Source organism: Poecilia reticulata, chromosome 3 (assembly GCF_904066995.2).
Source record: "Poecilia reticulata chromosome 3, P_reticulata-male-v2, whole genome shotgun sequence".
Lineage (NCBI taxonomy): Eukaryota > Metazoa > Chordata > Actinopteri > Cyprinodontiformes > Poeciliidae > Poecilia > Poecilia reticulata.
Genome location: NC_088832.1, coordinates 29850541 through 29870047, shown reverse-complemented (window position 1 = coordinate 29870047; position 19507 = coordinate 29850541). Strand labels below are relative to the sequence as shown.

General features: G+C 35.8%; 1 protein-coding gene across 3 annotated transcripts in view; it reads right to left on the bottom strand.

Annotated features, from left to right (window-relative positions):
• The window catches only part of tspan4a (tetraspanin 4a), a 163259-nt gene that overhangs the window by 9506 nt on the left and 134246 nt on the right, over positions 1 to 19507 (bottom strand). For all 3 annotated transcript variants that reach the window (XM_081605433.1, XM_081605432.1, XM_081605435.1), the window contains 2 exons: positions 13913 to 14014; positions 10745 to 10876 (listed from right to left, as the gene is read on the bottom strand). In XM_081605433.1, the coding sequence (XP_081461559.1) occupies positions 10745 to 10876; positions 13913 to 14014 (234 nt within the window). The remainder of the gene's footprint in view (positions 1 to 10744; positions 10877 to 13912; positions 14015 to 19507) is intronic.

Genomic DNA, 19507 nt, shown 5'->3' with positions numbered 1-19507 from the left:
AAAAAAAAACTCCTTTGAGAGGCAGGGATGGTTGCTGAAACCATTATCTTACTCAACCTGCCCACTGACTTCTGACCACTGACCCTAGCCCTTTCTAAACCAAATCAATGTTCACACACAGAAACAACAGGAAGAGCTCTGTGTCTAACCCTTTCAAAAGTTTAAAGCCGTGGTTGGTGTTGACTTCATGGAACTCTGCCAACAATCCTACTGGGCCTTTCAATGCTTTCTGAGCTGAATGGCAGCATGTCTTTCTTTAAGGGAACCCTATCAATGTCTCCTTTATCTTCTTTATCTTGGCTGCCCCTCTGAACTGACAGCTACTCATCCCTATTGTTTTCCCCTCGCATAGAAAACAAAAGCACCCATCCAACTTTAGATTAACCTTTATTAGCTATTCCATTGGCAAAACAACCGCACTGCATGTCCCAAAGGATGCAAACATGGATTGGGCATTGTTGTCAGTTTTAGGACATTTTGTAGTTCATACTCCATCTAATCCACACCTACAGGATGAACCATATTTTAATGTTGTGCAGGTTCAAAAAGCATCTTGGATGTTTCTGATTCTCCCAGAAGCACTGTTGTACAATGCCTTGTAAAATTGTTCATTCCCCTTAAAATTTCATACATTCCAACAAAGTAGAGGAGAAATGTGAGCTGAAAGGAAAATGATGCCTTACAGATAGAAACCCAATGTATGGCTTCCATGTGTGTTTCCTCCCTTTAATCTAATACACTAAATTAGACAACAACGTATCTAATTAGTAAATAGTCTCCATATGTGTAATTTAATCTCAGTATAAATACAGCTACTATTTGAAGGTCACATCTGTCATGTTGCAGGTGTGGATTATTCGAAACATTCAGTTTTCACACCTCGGAGTCTGAATACTAAATGAACAACAGAAGAGTAAATGCACATAGAAGGAACATTTACGGTAGACTATAAACCCCAGTCACTGAGAAAGAGCAGCGAGTAAACCAGGGAAGACAGAAAAACTAAACACAAGAATTATTGCAAATTTAAGCATAACAAACACTAAAAAACCAACCTTAACTAGACCAAAGTTACAAAAGCAAAACGTGTAGCCCAAGAGATTGTTACAGCACTACTTGTCATGATTATTACCAACTATTAAAACATAATATGAAAGATGCAAGAATCCGAATGAAATAATAATTATATGGGTTAGTAAATAACTTTAATTAAAAGTCAGACTAAATAGATGAAGTCAAAAATGTGATAACCCTGGAAAAAGGCTGTAAAAGAGCAGAGATCTATTTATGCTCTGAAAAAAACAGTTTTACAACCTAGAATTATTAACGATAACTTCGAGTTCAGAGTCAAGTTAGTTATCTCTGTCCTTTAATTCCTTAGAAAAGTAAGTGCAAGTGTTCATCTGCTGTTGATTCATCTCTGTGAATGTAGCTCCTGTACTTTTATTTGCTTTCATTGACTTAATTGCGCCAGCCTTCGTTGCCACTGCTCACTCTTTGCTGCTGAGACCTGTCTATTTCTGTCTGCACGAATCCATCCAGCCTTCAAACTGCCTCATTGTGGGTTCACATCATCACACGGTTGAGGATTTCATTTTCTGCCTAGCAATAAAAGAAAAAGTAAAAATATTTCTTGTGCTTTGGCAGAAATATTGCCACTCTGTACGTGTCTTCCACACGTATCTTGCACAGGCCGTTTATTTCTACCATGCTCATCATAAAACTGAAATGCTGTATGTTTTTATTAATTTTGCACGAGGAAAAGGAAACGTTTATATCTGCCTCAAGACACTTCAGTAACATTAAGTCGCTGGCCTTGAATGGCACGCCTGACTTCTCTTCGTCAGTATTAAACTCAATTGAGAAATCACTGGAGTGAACGTGGATTTGATTTCAATCCGAGACGCTTGACAAGATGAATTTAATCGGATGTTACTGGCAAAGCACAGGCGGCATGGGAATGTGAATGTAATTATAAAAAGATGTCTCAAATTGGGAGGTGTTTGCAAGATGTGAATGCAGCTATTTGTTGGAACGGAGACATGGCATGAACAGAGGTAACAAATTAACAGATACACAACACAAAGGGCGTAGGAACGAGTCTGTCATTAGGGGGACGCATATCGGAAACCTGACAAATCAGTAAATATTTTGAGCAAAAATGTCAAACAATTATGCCATCAACAGTAATGTGTTACTCTAATCTGACCCTTGTTTCAGTAACACGTATTCTAACATGTTACTATTTACAATCCAATAATCAGATTAAAGTTATGCACAGTATAATGGCCGTCATTCCAGGTTGAACACTCACTTTAGCATTTGCCTCACAACTAGCAAGCTACCTACTCTGGTAGCACAGACAGGCTAACAGATTCTGATATATCTCATTGGTCAAAAGACATTTGATTATTGGTCAAAATACACTAATATAAATTGACTTGCAGTTGAACTGGTTCTATTTCTTTCTAAAACCAAAGTAAAAAAACAAATAATAAAATAGGACTCGGCAGTTTTAAACTCAATACAGCAGTTTGACCAACAAAAATAAAACCTAAAAAACAAGTTTTGTTCTTCTTGAACAACTCTCTACATCAGTGCAACAATTTGATCTACAAAATAAATAAAAATGATACTTTTCACGTCTAACAGACACCTTAGCTCCTCACTGTTAACTCAGTCTCACTTTCCAGCTCTGCATTCAGTAACTTACCAAACATGAGCCATAAAAAACACTGAAGCAAAAAGCCTAAATGTTTTTATTTTCCTGTCATTTTTAGCCACAAACATTTAACTAGAAATATCTACAGATATGTGTTTCTGTCTCTGCCTCCCTCTGACTCTCTGCAGCCTGATGTTCCTGCATGGATTCATGGATTTACAACAGACACTACAGTAATTTACAGGATCAGAATGAGAACGAAATATAAAAAGTATGTTTTTATCATACAGAATGAGAATTTAAACAACTTTGTTTTCAGATGTATACATTATTATACATCTCAACTCTATTTACTTTGTAGCAAAAATTTTCACTAATTTATTTTTAAACCTCTCCTCAAGCACTTTTCTTATTGTCTCCTAACCATTACCCTTATAGTGTGGAAATAATGAAAAAAATATTGAAACGTTGAAAGAAATCAACCTGACATCAGTCTTCACCTGTTCTCCTTTCTGGTTTTATTGAAATTAATATAATTTTTATATCTTCACACTCTGAAACTCCACCTGGCTCTCCTATGCCTGATCTGCTCCTCTCATAATAAAATAGTTTAGTTTATTTAAAAATCAAAAACAGTTCATACATATTTCAATAAACTAAATGAAGACCTCACCAGAGCTTCTTCACCTTTCTTCAACATCATTCTAGCACGGCCGGTCTCCTAAATATCTAAATAATATAATATAATATAATATAATATAATATAATATAATATAATATAATATAATATATAAATACACATAAAGTGGTCAGTATGATCAGGTTTTGCTCACTTTAAATAATAAAACGGCTAATTTTGCTGCTGTTTCAGTCTCATTCTAAATCATTGTGACTAGACTAGCTAACTTTTAAACAAAGTTAGCAGTAAAATTTTGGACATGCGACTATTCCAGAATTAAAACGGCTTAATCAAAAAGATTTAGTTCTACATATGAAAGTAAACTGACAAGATGTTATAAACGAGCGATATTCATGTCAACATTCCTGGCAGATCGTTTTCCTCATTCAGAGTTTCTCTGACTCCGTCTGCTGCTGCCTTTACTCTGAGCCGTTCAGAGGGGAGGAGGGAGGAAGCGCTCTGCTGAATGCGCTGTTATGCGCCTTCAAAATAAAAGCATGGGGGTGGAAGATTTTAAAATGATTCGCAACTGCAGTGAAATTATTGGGGGGGACGAATGTGGTTCTCTCCAATATTGAGGGGGACATGTCCCCCCCGAACCCTCCGCTTCCTATGCCTATGCACAACACGCACAAATACTTTTTAGCTGGAATTCAGAGGTCTACATGGAAGCCAACAAAATTTCCTGCAGGAATCAAAACACGTTTATTTCATTTTCAGTGGTTCGTGGAGAACAGCTTTCAGAAACGTGCTGAAAAAGCTCACAGGTTGGGAACAGATGCAGTTTGTTCCTGGAAAGCCTTTGAATCAGAAAACACACTTTCTAAACCTGCAACCAGCATCTTCAACATGCATCTTATGTCTTGGTCTCACATAGAGCAAGACAGTAAAAATGCTTTTGTTTTATTACGTTTAAGTCCATATTTAGTTATTTTTTCCTTTCCAGTAGCTTGCCAGTGTTCTGTTTGTCATATATAAAAGCTCTAGTTTGAGTTTTTCTTTCTCACTGTAGTACTTAGTTGATGTTTCATTTAATAGACTAGGTTTTCTTGTGTAATTTGTTCTACTTTCTTTATGTTTTTTTTCGTTACACGTTCATTGTTTTTTGTCACATTTTAGGCCATTAGTTGAGCAAAGTGTTCTGTTTAGTTAGTTTTTCTGTGTATTCATGCTGTTTATTCCAGACATTCTACCTCAGTTGCCTCAGTTCCTGTTTTCCCTCCAACGCATCTGCTGATAAATTGCACTTGCTCCCAGCAATCAACCTCCATAGCAATGTAGCATCTTTGTCTCAGTCACTCTTTGACAGATCTCTTTGCTATTTGCCCTTGTGTTTGCTCTTGTGTACTCCATATTCTCTCGTCTCTTCATTCTTTCTGCAGCGTTTGCTTGTGTTTCCTGTAAATCACCTCAAACATGATCCTGCTGTCCTCCTTCCTGCAGGTGGGTCCTCCAACAACTCCACAACACATGACATAATGAGCATATGCTTTGCTGCTTTAAACAGCAGAACTTTACCATGATTTAAAGCTGCCTCTAAAATCCTAGTTGTAATACAGCAAATATTTCCAGTGCAAGTTCATTCATTCCAGTGCAAGAATCGTCTCAAAGTTAAGATTGAAAAAGAAAGACTGATCTGTTTCTAGCATGCAACTTTTTCATTTGATTAACTCATCCATACAAAAACACCTATTAATTAGGGGTAGACATTTACCTTTTTATGTTGTTTGGTACTTTGCTTGCTGCATCCTCAACTTTTGAGAAATCATCACAGCATTTCTCAGAAGGAAACATTTTCTGATATAAATGCTTCAAAATATTTGCATCACAATAACAGTAAATGTATAAGCTCAAAAACAAATGAAATTAAATCACTCATGTGAGACTGAAAGGCAAAAATAGAATTAAAAATCAAATAGAGAAATGCAATGCACTGTAGTTGCATTCCAGTAGAATATTTAAGTAAATAATACAGAACTAAGGAAATACAAAAAGAAGTACAAAATCAAAACGCTTAATGTTTTAAAGCAAGGTATGCTTTGTTTTATTTGTTGATTCTGCGAAAATAGCCTTAAAGTTCTAGGAATTTCCAGAAAATAACCAGAATGTCCTGTCAAGTACAAGTTACAGAGGAGTATCTTATAAATACTAAACAACTACCCTGTGATTTCCAGAAATTAAACTGTTAACAGCTAGAAAATATCATAACAACAACCAGAATGCACCCAGTATGTCCTATAAATGTCGAGGAACTACAATTTCCAACAGATTTCTGGAGTATCTTCAGAAAGCGAGCTGCAAATTCTGTCTAAACCACGTGTAATATCTCAAATGTGATTTGAAAATTCCAGAAAGGCTTTTGTAAGTTTACAAGAAATACTATGAATTCTTGGAAAATAAAATGGAGGTTTCATGAAAGTAGAAGCTGCATGCTGAATGGTGATTTGTTTCGTCAAACTTCTCACACACTCCCTCTATCCAGATTTAACCTAAGCACAATTTAAAATGCTGAAGAAGTTAGTACATTCACCTAACAAAAAATGTATGAAATGCACCTATCAATTAACGGTAACTCGTTCAACATAGTTGAATGCGGCCACTTTATTTGAGAATGTCTGTACTGTAGTCAGAGCTTTACAAGCACAGAGTGCCAAGTTTATGTCAATTTTCACACGTGGCGTACTTTCAAATTTCAGCTTCATCATGCTTTTCTCTTCTCTTCTTTTTGAGCATCTATTTATAAAATACATGAACTTTCTTGGCTCAGAAGACTCGAAACATGGTTTCAATATAAATACCTTCTCATACTCTATACTGTATGGATGTCAAGCGACAAAACAACTCACAAGGTGTGACATGTTTAAAAAAGTGAAGTTCCACCCACTCAATCTGCAGGTTGACAAACTGAAACGCTTCTTGAGGCGGCATCTGGCACACTGGATGTGCTTTCTGAAACAGCCCATTTACCATTTTGTAGCAACGGCATTATTAGATGATAAACACAGACATCATTGCCAATTTTCCCTCATCATCTTCACTCATTATGACGTTCTTTTATAGCATTTGCTCTGCTGGACTATCTCATTTTTGTCATACTCTTAAGACCCTGATGATGATAATGAACTTCAAACAACATTTTTTATTTCACTGCTCCTGCTTGCAGATTATTATGATGTAAAGATACTTTGATAAAGTATCACAATAATCATTGTCTGCGGTTTGCTCAGCTGATACCCTGACACATTTCCCCCCCATCTGTTTAATTTGAGGAGCGCTGATGTTTAGTAAATGAATGCATCCTCTGTGATGTATGGCTATGTTTTTCATACATGCATCATATGCACATCTGTCTTAGATGTGGTGTATTTGAGGATGATAGGTGTTCTTCAAACGCACTGGTAAATATTTTGAATGTAAAGCTTAATATTTTTAATTTGTGAGGTAAAAATAAAAAAAGATAAATGTCATTGGATCCGTGCAACCTTTTCCATTTTGTGGATAAATTTTAGGGATCTGTTACTTCTTTTTCTTTTGGAAATATTTTCAACTTTCTGAATACAGATACATTTAAAAATTTATTTTACAGTTTTAAGTTGTCAACATGTACAGACTGAGCATTGATCTGACCATTAAATTACATGCTTTTAAATGCTGCAGTTTTTTTATCTCTTTCTTAAGGAGATTGAGATCTCACTGAAAAAAGTGGAAAAACTCAGCAGCTGTCCAAAGAAAAAATGTTTGAGTCTTTTGAAGTCTCCAAAATGGCGTTTGATCCATCTTTTCCAAGGAAAAGTGGTATCATTACCAAAACAGCTGAAGCACCCATAGAGGTTGGTTGTGTTGTTCAAGCGCATTTAGTGGCTATCTGGTCCTAATAAAAACTACCATAAGGTTGTCCCTAGTTTCTGAATTTGTTTGTAGCATTTATTGGTGGATTTTCAAAGTGTCATAGTTGAGAGAGGGATATGTGACTCAGAAAACCCAAGGTCAGATCTTTGCTTTTTACAGATGATGTTCCACCCGTGCCTCATCTATAGTCATAAAATGTAGATAATGCCTGAAATAACTGGGTCCTAGATCCACGTGGCTAAAATTAACTTTTTGCAAAGTTCCTGGGCTTAGCCTCAGAGGTAGAGAGTGAAGAGCTCAGGCATCTGTGAGTAGCAGGGAATAAAGTCATTCAGTGATTCAAAATAAGTCAGCTGTGGTGGTTCAGCCACCGTAGCAAGATGCCTCCTAGCATCCTTTCTTTGGATTCTTTCTTGGGACTTCCCACTGGGAGCAGAACCTGAGACAGACTCAAACTCACTGGAGAGAGGGTAATATCTTTTCTGGTCTGTGAATATTTGGGAACTATCAGAATATGAAGAGTGTTGCTAGTCAGAGGTATTCTTGAACTTGTTACTTTAGTGATCTAATGGATTGATGAACATACAGATGAATGGATAGAAATACAGCATACAGCAAAAGCACTGATTTAAGTTCCTTTTTCCATATCTTGGGCATATTAGTTAAAATGTCTTTCCAGATAGCAAAAGGTTGTTCTTGTTTACTTCATAAAGGAGCAAAAAGCATGTCTTGAATTTTAACCCCAAATGTATAATTTAGGAGAACAAAAAGGTCTGCCATTCTTACTGTCACTCCAATTTTGTGTGCGAATCCATTGTTTTAAGGGCGCATAAAACTGGAAGCCTCGGGTTTAGTGTGTCACAGCAGACAAAAGCTTAGGGCAAAAAAGCCCCAGCTGCCAAGAGAAGATCATTGTTTAAGGCTGACTGTGATTAGACTTCTGAAACCACAGTAGACTGTTCAGAGATGAGAATCCGGAGCAAAAGACGGCTTCAACAAATCTTATTTTAAGACTTCAGAGGAGAAAGGGGAATATTGGAAGGGATTTTATTTTAAAAAAAAGTTTCAATTTCCTTCTTTTGGTGTAAAACATTTTGTATGAAGAAGTCAAAAAGTAACTTTTGCCAGGTTTTTATTTAGAACTTGAAATAATGCGAAGCTTCTAGTTTGTACGGAGAATGTTAAGGGAGCAAGTGGACACTCTTGTGGGAAACGTGTTAGACTAGATTTAATAGCTACATTAACACACTCATTTCCACAGTCTGCAGCTTTGATTTACAGTTCCACATGAAGGTGGAGTAATTTTAGTTCTTCATTAAGGTGCAATAAAACAACTAATTCTATCTGTCCAAATATATTATCTGAACACGCTCAATTTCCTCATTAGTGGCAACTTCTAGTGCTCCTAAATTACACAGAGACTAATGTGTTTCCATACTGTCCACACAGTAGTGACACAGCTCCTCATTCATTAGAAGAGAATGACAGAACTTGTTCTATTCCTCTGACCTGCTGTTTAACAGTCATGGTGCCGTATGCTGCTGTGAAGCTTCCTTTTGTAAATCAGTCATTTTTATGCTTTCTACTTTGGTTTTAGTGGCTCACATTATTGGGACAGGATTAATCATCACTGTGACCCTTTAATAAGTGCTCTTAAGGAGATACACAACAGACCATAGGCCTGAAAATGTGCATGCTTCTCACATTCTGTGCTGACGTTTATTTAAACATATTATAACAGAAATTGAAAGTGAAACAACTCTCCATGCGGTACAACTGCCTAAAACGAAATAACGCTAAAGCTAATCATGTGTTAAATAAAACATTAGTAGCAGCAGCAGTCAGCCCTTTTGGGAAATGTGGCAAATTCAGTATTAGTAATAATGAATAAAAGTTTTTTGGCCCAGCTGTTTGCTTGTGGATGCCTGAAATTATTTTTAAAAATCCATACAAAAGGTCCAGAATAATCTTTTTTTTTTCTTCTCTGGCAAATATTGAAAATATTGATTGTTGTATAAAATTGACCTCAGACAGGGATAGAAACACAAAATACACTTAAAACAAACACTCTGTACCTTGCAAAGATACCATTTGAAGGTTTCCAGATGTGATTCATGTTACAATTCTGAAAATACATTTAAGTAAGATTTTCTGTGACTAAATTCACCCATGTATTAGTGTAAAGTAGAAGGAAAAAGGTCGAAAGTTGTCAATGTTTTAAATGCATTTGTATTCAGCCCCCTTGACTCAATTCCTGCTTTTTGGAGGCATACAGCATCTCTAGAGAGTATAGCATCTTTGACCATTGTTTTACAAAACAGCTCAAGCTTCATTGGACACCAATCTTAAACATCAATTTAGAATTTTCTTAATTTTGGGTTAAATCTGAACTTTGACTGGGCCATTCTAAAACATGAACATGGCTTGATCTAACCTATTTTGTTGTAACTCTTTCTGTATTTTTTTAGGAATACTATAGCTTCATCCATCCCATTGACACTGAGCAGCTTCCCTGTTCCTGCTACAGAAAATCCTCCCCACATCATCGCCATGTTTCACAGCAGTGATGGTGTGTTCAGATTTGTGCTGTATTACTTTTTCTCTTTGTCTGGTAAAAAAAAAAAAAAAAAGTTCTGTTTTGTTATCATCGGAGTAGAGCACCTTTTCCCACCTTTTCTGTTGCTACATGGTTTGCTGCTATGTGTTGGTTCTTTTTTTTATTGCATTTTCATTTGTCTTTGTGGAACATGCTGGGCACGGGAGGAGATTGTGGGTTTCATAGATAGGAAAGCAGATGTTCTCTATGAATCATGCTGTTTAAGGCGCCATGCTGCTCGTGCCACAGAATGACCTGAATTTGTTTGATTAACACTCTCTCCTCCCTCCCATCAGATCCTCATATGACCCCAGCATTGGTATTCACAATGTGGAGTTTTCATTCTATTGCTAAGCAGATAAGCTTTGTATTTTTTTTAGATTGTAAATTGATTTTAGGAATTATCTCTAGGAGTTTGGTTGTGGATCATGTTTTGCTATATAAGCTAATTGCTTCTTTTAATCATTAGGAGAATCTTGCATTTTGAATACTTTGCTGATGGTTTTCCTCCCTCTGTGGATAAAAACAGTCATGTTTTTGACCAACCTCTGACGTTTTGGCAGAACAGGTAAACTGATTTTAAGATACAAAAGGCAGGACTCTTAATTATTTACACTTCTGGCTTCTGAAGGCACTTTATTGTATTTAGATTTTTCAAAGTAGCCACAGTTTGCAGGTTTGCAGATATGAATCTAAAATCATTTGTAAGCCATTACTGTTTTCTGGTGTTTCATATAAAACCACAGTAAAATACATACAGTATTACATGGTGGCTGTAATTTGAAAAAAATTTAAGGGCTAAGAATGCTTTTTAAAGACACGGTAAGAAAGTATGACGGTGGAATCTGGAGACTCAACTATAATCTAAACAGATTTCTTTAAACAGTAACAGGGAAAAAAAACACTTTTTTCCATATGCTTTTACATATACTAGACGGATTATAATGCCCCAACTTACTGCAGTCCACCAAGTTCCTGGGTTGTCCAGTCCACAGTTGTCGCTGTACTCCAGGCAGCAGGAGTCTGGGACTCGGGTGGCATTATAAACCTCAAACCAGTCTGTGTGGTTGGTGACTCCACAGCAACGGAACTGTACAAGAAATAGCAGCAGAGTTATGGAATATTAAATCAACTACTTCAAATCTCTACTTTATGATTATACTTTATGATATGGGAGCTATACCATTTCCCATTACCAGGAATAAGACTGACGCATTTTATATTTGCCAAACATGTCTGACGTTGATCTTTGGCTTCGGCTTCTCCTGCACATTTTTTCCAAACCTTCTTTTACAGTTTTGAAACTCACCTATTTATTTTAATCTACATCTTTCTGCATTGTAATTGTTATAGATTTTTGATAAGAGGACATCATGACTTTCAGTGAAATCCGATTCATCAGTGAAATGATAAAGTGTCCCTTGCTGCTGGAGCACCTCCCTTCTGCACGGCATGCACAGAATGACAAACTCGTGTTAATTTACAACTTGCTCACCCACTTGATGAGTAGATCAGGTGTGCAATTTTTCAAAAACTAAAGATGAACTTCAAGTATTCCCTGCTAAGATTATAAATAATTATGGGTGTTAAGACTCTCCACAGTTTACTCTTTTACTCAAAACTACAACTCTCCATAGATTTATCCAAAACTAACACTTGATTCCTGTAATTTCCCTTTGCTAAATAGTAGAATGATAAATAGTTTTATTCTATTCTTCAAATCCAGATGTCATAAATTAAGCTTAAATTGCCTCTAAACCTTTTGGAAAAGGCTCAAAGTTTATTCTTTTTAAACATCTAAGAAGTTATTTCACAACATTTGAATAAATTGGGGGAAAAAAGAAGTGTCATTGTACATAGATGGGCTGAAGAGCCACTTAGAAAAAAAGAAGTCAATACTCCAAGATCAACACACAAGCAAAACTAACAAACAAAAAAGACGATTTCAGGACCAAATTAGTACGAAAGTAGACTGAAGGAAAACAAAGTTGATGGTTTGGTGAGAAGGAATCTCACCAAACCACTGAGAAGCTTGACGAAGGATATCCAAAATGTTTGACTAAGGTCATATAGTTTTTGCTCCCCAAATACAAAGGAAATTCATGTCCACTTCTGAATGTGAAGAAATTTGAATATAAAAAATCTCCAAATAACTTCTTGTTAATATGGCATTTAATAAACAGAAATAATTTTGGCAATCCTAAATGATTCAAGCAGGAAAGGTTGTGTCTGATTTACCTAACAAAAGGTCACATGTCTTATTATAGTGCATGTAAATATTCAACATTAGCTGTACATACACTGTCCTGAAAGTGGCTATAAATATTATCCAAGGTGTCCTTTGGTCCGAGGACATGTGCCTTATTATTCATTCAGTGACTCAGCATGAATGAAAGAGGTTTGGGAAGAAGGGAGTACCAGAATGAGAGCTGCGTTTTAATGGTCTTCCTCTCCAGTAGACAGCGGCGCTGATCCTACAGGGATAAAAGTGCACACTCATATTTGCGTACCTACGGTTTCAAACGATGGCTTATTCATGCATATTCTGTTCATCTTGAATGCAGAGAAAATAAGAGCTCTGCAGGTTATCATCCACACGAAGCGATGCGGACCTGCATTGATTTGCATAGCAATAGATTCCACTGTCATCGTTTATGTCTGTTCATTTGCCGCAGACGCAAACACAAACGCAAACAGCGAACCTACCAGGCACTTGATTGCATGTGGGCACACACACATGCAATCAAGAGTCAAACTTTGGCTAATGGATTAAAACTACGAGCTACAGCAATGTATTCAAGAGCCCTGAAGAGTGCAATTTATCATTTGAAGTCTCCCAAAGGGTTTTTTTTCAGCTGCAGCATCCGCCTTTAATTCCCAATCTTTGCCTCTCATATTGTGTTTTCTTTCCAGAGGAAATAAAAAAAGAAAAAGACAAAAGGAAAAAGCACATCAAAGTTTGAGCTGGAAACACAGATTAGCTATGATGTTTGCATTATATTCCTTCACTGCATTTTACCACCCTTCTTAGACAAAGCCCTCTACACTTTAATTGTACCAAAGAAGAATGACTACAGTGGCTTTCAGAAATGTACACACTCCTATTAAAATTCCAGGCTTTTGCAATGTAAAAAATTACATTCTGCATACCAAGGTGTGCACACTTTTATGCTAATACTTTGTTGAATCACTTTTTCCATTTCATTTTATGATACATTCTTCTATAGGAGTCCACCAGCATCCCACATGACGACTTGGCAATATTTGTCAACTCTATCTTGCTAAAATTCTCTAGAGTTTCGAGATTAAGAGGACATCAAAAAAAAGCCCCAGTTTTCCTCTTTCCATTCTTTTGTTGTTTTGGATACATGGGCACTTTGGGCCTAAGAAATATAGCCCCTCTTTATGCAAAACTTTCTATTTATAAAATAGACAGTTTGGGGACCAAAGCTGGCTGGTATAACTATTTACAACTTAATCTGCTTTGACTATGATGGTAATTGCATTTGAAGAAAAGTAGAGCATGATGCTGCCAACACCATGAAGCTTTTATGTTGCATTATTTTTTGTTAACTTGAATTCTGTATAGTATATATATATATATATATATATATATATATATATAAATCATTTCAAGTCTATATATACATTTCAAGTATATATACATTTCAAAATCATTTCCTGCTTAATGCCGATATATCAGCAATAAGCAGGAAAAGACTATAAATGGCTTACCAAAGGGATGCGTGCATGTTTAAGAGTCACTGTATGACGTTTTTCATATGTTTATTCCAGCTGGCTTTTAAATGTCCAGATCCATTCGTTGACAAAAACAATGACACTATAATATAAATGATGCCCTCCATGAGGACATGCATTGTAAAATAGTGTTTCAATGTGTCACATAAAGTGAAACCATGTCGAAAGCAAAAATAACCCTTGTCACATTAATAATGCAGTCATAGTGTCATGTATCTCTTTTGACAGAAGAGTCTCTAACTTATGTAGCTAAATGGTACCGAGGTTAATATTGAATGGTATGCACATATTTTTTTAAGCAGCATGACCTAAGTGTTTTATCACCTCCCCAATTCAATGCACTTAGTACAGACATTTCACATCTTACATCAGTTTGTACGATCATCCAGGCGTTGGTCAAACCCACGTTGCCTTCGGTGCCGAAAAGCTGCAGGCCCTTCTTCAAATCCCTCTGAGCATAGCGATCAATCTGGAGAAAACAGAGTGAGAGGGAAAAAGGCCTGCTTTAAAAAGAGATAACTGAACAAACATCGGTATTGGCTCTGGCAGAGTTTTCATTAGATATTTCCATTTTCTTTTTCTTACAGCAGCAAATGGTTTCGACTCAAGAGGAAACAAATAAGCACACAGAATCTCAAGAAAATCTGCAGTGCCATCTGTTAGGAAGGAACCAACAGAAACAAATTGTTGTTCACATATATATGTATATACTCCTTTGGAAGACCTGTTTACTTTGTCTGTATAGTGCTCTGGGATGCGTATTGTTGGAAATTGGTGCTATACAAATAAACTGCATTGAATTTATTTTAAATTCAGTTTTCTCAAACACTGTAGAAAACCTGGAGCCATCTGTTTATGTTGTCAATAGCTGCTTTTTCAAAATTTCAGGTAAACTGACAGCAAACAAGCACAGAAAAATAATAAAAGAAAAGATTCTTACAAGAAATCTGCCAATGATGTCCAGCAATTTCTAGAATGACCAATTATTGAAATCTATGAAACAAATCTTTGTAAACTGGTGAATATAGGGTGTTTTTGTGCACTGATATTACGTCTTTTCTTGCGGGGACATTATATATAAAAAAATTAAAGAATAATTTTATAAGTGATGGTGGCCTTCACAAAGAAAGCTGTTCCATATTTGGTCGGGTTGCAGTCATAATTGTATTTTTGTCGAAGTAGACTGGCCTAAATGTGTTATATGATTTACGGAAATAAAACTTACATATAAAATAATTAAAAATATATACAGCTAAATAAATATTTTTATCTTTACTTTATTTATACCACAGTTCATCAAAAAGTACTCAAAAACCAAGAAAATAAAAACAATCTGATATAATAATAACATGGATATGAAATTGTTTGGGATAAAATGGCAGTGACTAAGAATGGTAGCACAGAATGGTGTCAGAGCTGATAAAAGGGTGAACTAAAATGGAAAAAGCTCTTTATATTCAAATAATAGCTTCAGCACTGTTTTGGACAGAAAATATTTTTGAAAGGAACTACTCAAAATTATATAACAGAAAGAAACAAACAAAAAAAGCCCTCTTGTAAAGTGAAGTTCATAAATATATATCGGATTAAAAAGTTGTAACTTTGGGGTGTTTAGAAAACTAATAAGAATTGATATAACCTTTAGTTTTTATTTTTGATTGCATTATATGTGCTAAAATTAACCACAAAGAAAACCTGCAAGACTAAAACAAGACGGGGTCCAGAGTAGAACCTTGAGGAACTTCTTATGTAAGCAGTGGAGTAAAAAAACACACATCACAAAAAAAAGTCTGACAAATAAAAGGATGAAAAGGTCAAAGACTGCTTGCATTTTGCTATAGAATACGTACACTGTGAGAGCTTTAGACATATTTCAGGTTTTCATGGCACAATAGTACATTTTGATCAATGTGTGGCTCATTTTCTGGATTTGTCAAACTGAGTTCAGTAAAAAGAGAGAAAACCAGCAATCTGCTCAGTATCAGGCTGCACTTTTCATGTAGCATTAGAACAAATAAACCAAGGTCAGAAGTAAGGAGATCAAATTGGATTTTCATGGGATGTTGCAGAGCTGCCGTTCAATAAAGCAAATAGATGCAGTTCAGTTTTGTTTAGACCTACACGCTCAGGCCTGTGAAACTAAACAAACAAGATGAAAAACACTGAACAAAACCGGATTTTCCTGTAAGCTTTGAATTGTCAAAAACAAACTTTAAAAACTCAGTGAAATACACCCATTTAAATTAACATACTAATCAGCAAGCATCAACGTTGTGTACAAAAAAAACATACATTGCTAAGTCTAATTTAAATGCTGAATCTCATCTCTCAGATAATATAAATAATTTCTTCCTCCTTCCTCATATTGCAGTTTGATTCTTCCTGAATACATTTCAATCTGATGGGACCTCATGATATTTTCGTTTAAATCAGTCAGTGAACAAATAAAAAGGCTTTTAGCTGCAGATTCTAAATGAAACAGAGCTGGAGTTTCTGTCCACAAAGTGTTATTATTTACAAGTAGGTCACATTTATGACAGGATTCCCCAAATATAAAACTGTAAATGTGCCAAATAACACAGCGAGTCACCTCAGGCAACGGAAAAGCAGACAGCCAACAAGCAAACGAGGATGTAAATAATGAATACTTAAAATACTTGCATATTTGCTCTTGTGAGATCACAGTGTTTGGGGAGGATGTGTGTCTAACGCTTTCTTTGGTTTGCTTTAGGAAGAGGTTTCTTTCCTGCGCTCTGTAATGCCAGGAAATTTCATCATGTCAAACTAGTTTCCAAATGCATTTGAGAATGGCCTTATTCATTGCAGATTTATCAAAGATCAATACCATCCCTTCAGGCATGAGTTTGGAGAAACTGGTGGCTGGTGTCAGAAAACTGAGTCAACGGCCCTTGGGAAAGATGATCCTTGTGTTTCAACTCGGTTTATTCGTTCTTTAGAGTCATTACTACATCTACACGCATGCATTATTTACCTTTACAACAACTCTGATATCACTGAGATCACCTGACAGTTTACTGTAATCCTTTAAATAACACTAGAAAAGCTCTGTTCAATAAAATAGATGTAGAAATGTGGGGAAAATGCAATCCAACGAGAGAGAGACGAACAAACAGGGTCAGTGTAGAACAGTCTTTAAAATGCTAAGTCATTCTCAGTTGAATCAAGGAACTTTTCAACTTTATATTTTACTTTTAGTAAACATAAACTTAAACTTTTAACTTTTAGACGTTCTTGGTTTGTATTGTTTCTCGGCTGCAATGGGAGCAGCAGGAATTCATCGTGACAACAAACGTTTGACTGACAACAGCTGCTTTTCTTTAAGCCTGGATAATGCTGGTATTCTCACAGAAACTTTGCAGACTGTATTTAACTTTACTTCCAATCTAACTGAAATGATGAATAAATTGAAACCTTCTTTGTTTCAAAGCTGACTAATTTATTTTATGTATTGTCTGACTGGAAAGGGATAGATAAAAAATGCAGCTATAATTTTCAACTGTCTTTTATTCTGCTAATACAAATCCGTGAACCTCAAAATGACAAAAAAAAAAAAAAACATCTTAAAAATAAATGAATGAATGAATAAAACTATGTATTTTTCTTGGTCTCCATGTATTCCAGATAAAATAAGTATATGCATATGTTGCTCTTTAAATGTGAAAGCACCACGTTCTGTGCGAGATTTAGATCTAATCTGATTAATTTTGTATGAACTTGGTTGTCTGCCTTTCTTCAGCCCAGAATCATGGTGACACATCCAGCTGAGCAGCATTTCAGACCAGCTGGAAAAAGTGTCATTTATTCATTATATATTTATTTTTCAAATTTCTCCTCAGGGATTTTTGTGCGTATTTTTGGCATAAGATAATAAGCAACTAATGGTAAATTATCACATCAGGTTTTGAAGGCGTACACATCATCAAAAACAGGGCATTTTGCTAGAGGAACTTATCACAATTAAAACTGACTAACATGAAAGCAACAACGTAAGATCAACACTTAAAACATAACAAGTAGCCGCTAGATGTGTCACAGTGTTAATATCAGCCTGAAGACAAACAGAAACCCCATGTCCAGATCTGGGTCCAGCTGTGGTAATTTTTTAGGTCCGTTCTCTACACTGTGAAATAGCTAACAATACAAACATCTCTGAAATATGCATAAGTTCTGGATGTCATTGTTATGGCGAGCTGCAGCTAACCTTTTTCTGGACATCTTTAGCCAAGGGAACTGCTGGGATGAATCCTTAACGATCCCTAAATCTGTTTGAAACGCCAGTTTTTTCTCATGAAAGTTTTTGAGGTGTAAACAAAGGAGAAAATGTAATTTTTGCAAAATATATCGATGTTATTGTGGACAGAATGCAAGTAATCATTATATTTCAAGACAAACAAATGCAACAAAAATTATTTTTTAGATTCATTTAAGTAACTTTTGGTCAATACATCTGGACATAAATCTTAGGGAAACGACAAACTTTAAGAGATTCGTAATAGTTTGGAAAGCTAAATTAAAATAAATAACATCCTTCTGATTAAAATGTCTGTAAAATATAAAATTGTAACTGCTGATATATTCCAAGGTTCCTGACAACACATTTGTTTAGTCATAAAAGTTGTATAATGTTTTTAGTTAAGTTTTATGTGATAATTTGACATTTTTTTTATTATACCAGTTGATTACTTTAGTTAGTGTGAAATTATGCTAAAAAGAAATCAAATGTTGAACTTGGAATGAAACTAAACATTTGTTATAGAGGATGCATGAAAGAAACTGAGATGAAAGGGAACTTTGAATGAAACAACAAATGACACACAATGTAATTTCTTGCAACAATAATAAAAAAAAAACTTGTCTATAAACCAGACCAGAATTGTACAAACACCAGTATAAGTGGACCAGACACCCACATGCAAGTTATCTCCAAACTGATGTAAGAATGAATGCAGCTCTTATGTCTAGTGGACTGGCTGAAGCCAGAACTCGTCTGAAGTTCAGCTATTTTAAAAACAGACAGAAAAAATACTTTTGACTTGAATCTAAGTAGGTCGTTAGTTAAGAGTGACTCCTGCGAAACTGCTGCAAGTAGACGGTGCACAAAAAATGGGTGTACTTGTGGCTTAGCATTGATGTTGTCCTCAGGACTTCAGTCGCCCTTTAGCTACACAAGGCTAGTGAAAGATGGGCCATCAATTATTTATAAGGTAGGGATACGAGGAGAGATAAGAGATGTACATTGGGGAGAAGAACAGAGGAGAGACAAGACGAGGAAGAGAGAGGGAGTGAAGGAAGGAAGATGGGGGGCAGCTGAAAAAGTAAACAGCCAAATGAGGGATGAGCCAAGAAGGAATGAAGGGGAGTGTATCTAAAAACACTTTGAAGGGAAGATGATGCAGTAATACAACTGCTTTAGTCTAGATTGCAGAAGAAGTATTAGCAGCACAAAGACTGTACAATATGACTACAAGGAACACAAGGCAGTGTCTTCTGAGGAGAGGAAATAGCATAAAGAAAAATGCCTCAATTTAGTTGCTCCCTCCAAACAGTGGATATCCATTACCTGTGTCACAGATGTCGAGAACAGACAGCATAAGAATTGCAGAGAGGCAGATAAATGGAGCTAAAAAAAAGAGAAAATTCTATGATAATGGTCCCTGTAGGGCTCGTATGGCCACATTATTTCAGTCTAAGAAGCCAAACTGCATAAAACATGACATATTTCATCTCCAGGAGTCATGGTACTTAAAGGAGAAAAAGAAACAGATTTTTGTTTTTACTGATTTATTGTTTCCTGCCTGTAATGTAGATTGTTGCCCTGTGAGTCAAACAGTTTAATGTAAAGTGGGGAAAATGCGTATTTCGCGGTAATCCATGCATGTGAAGTAATTAAAAAGCACACAGGATTATAAATAAACTTGCACATAACGGAATATCACAGAGA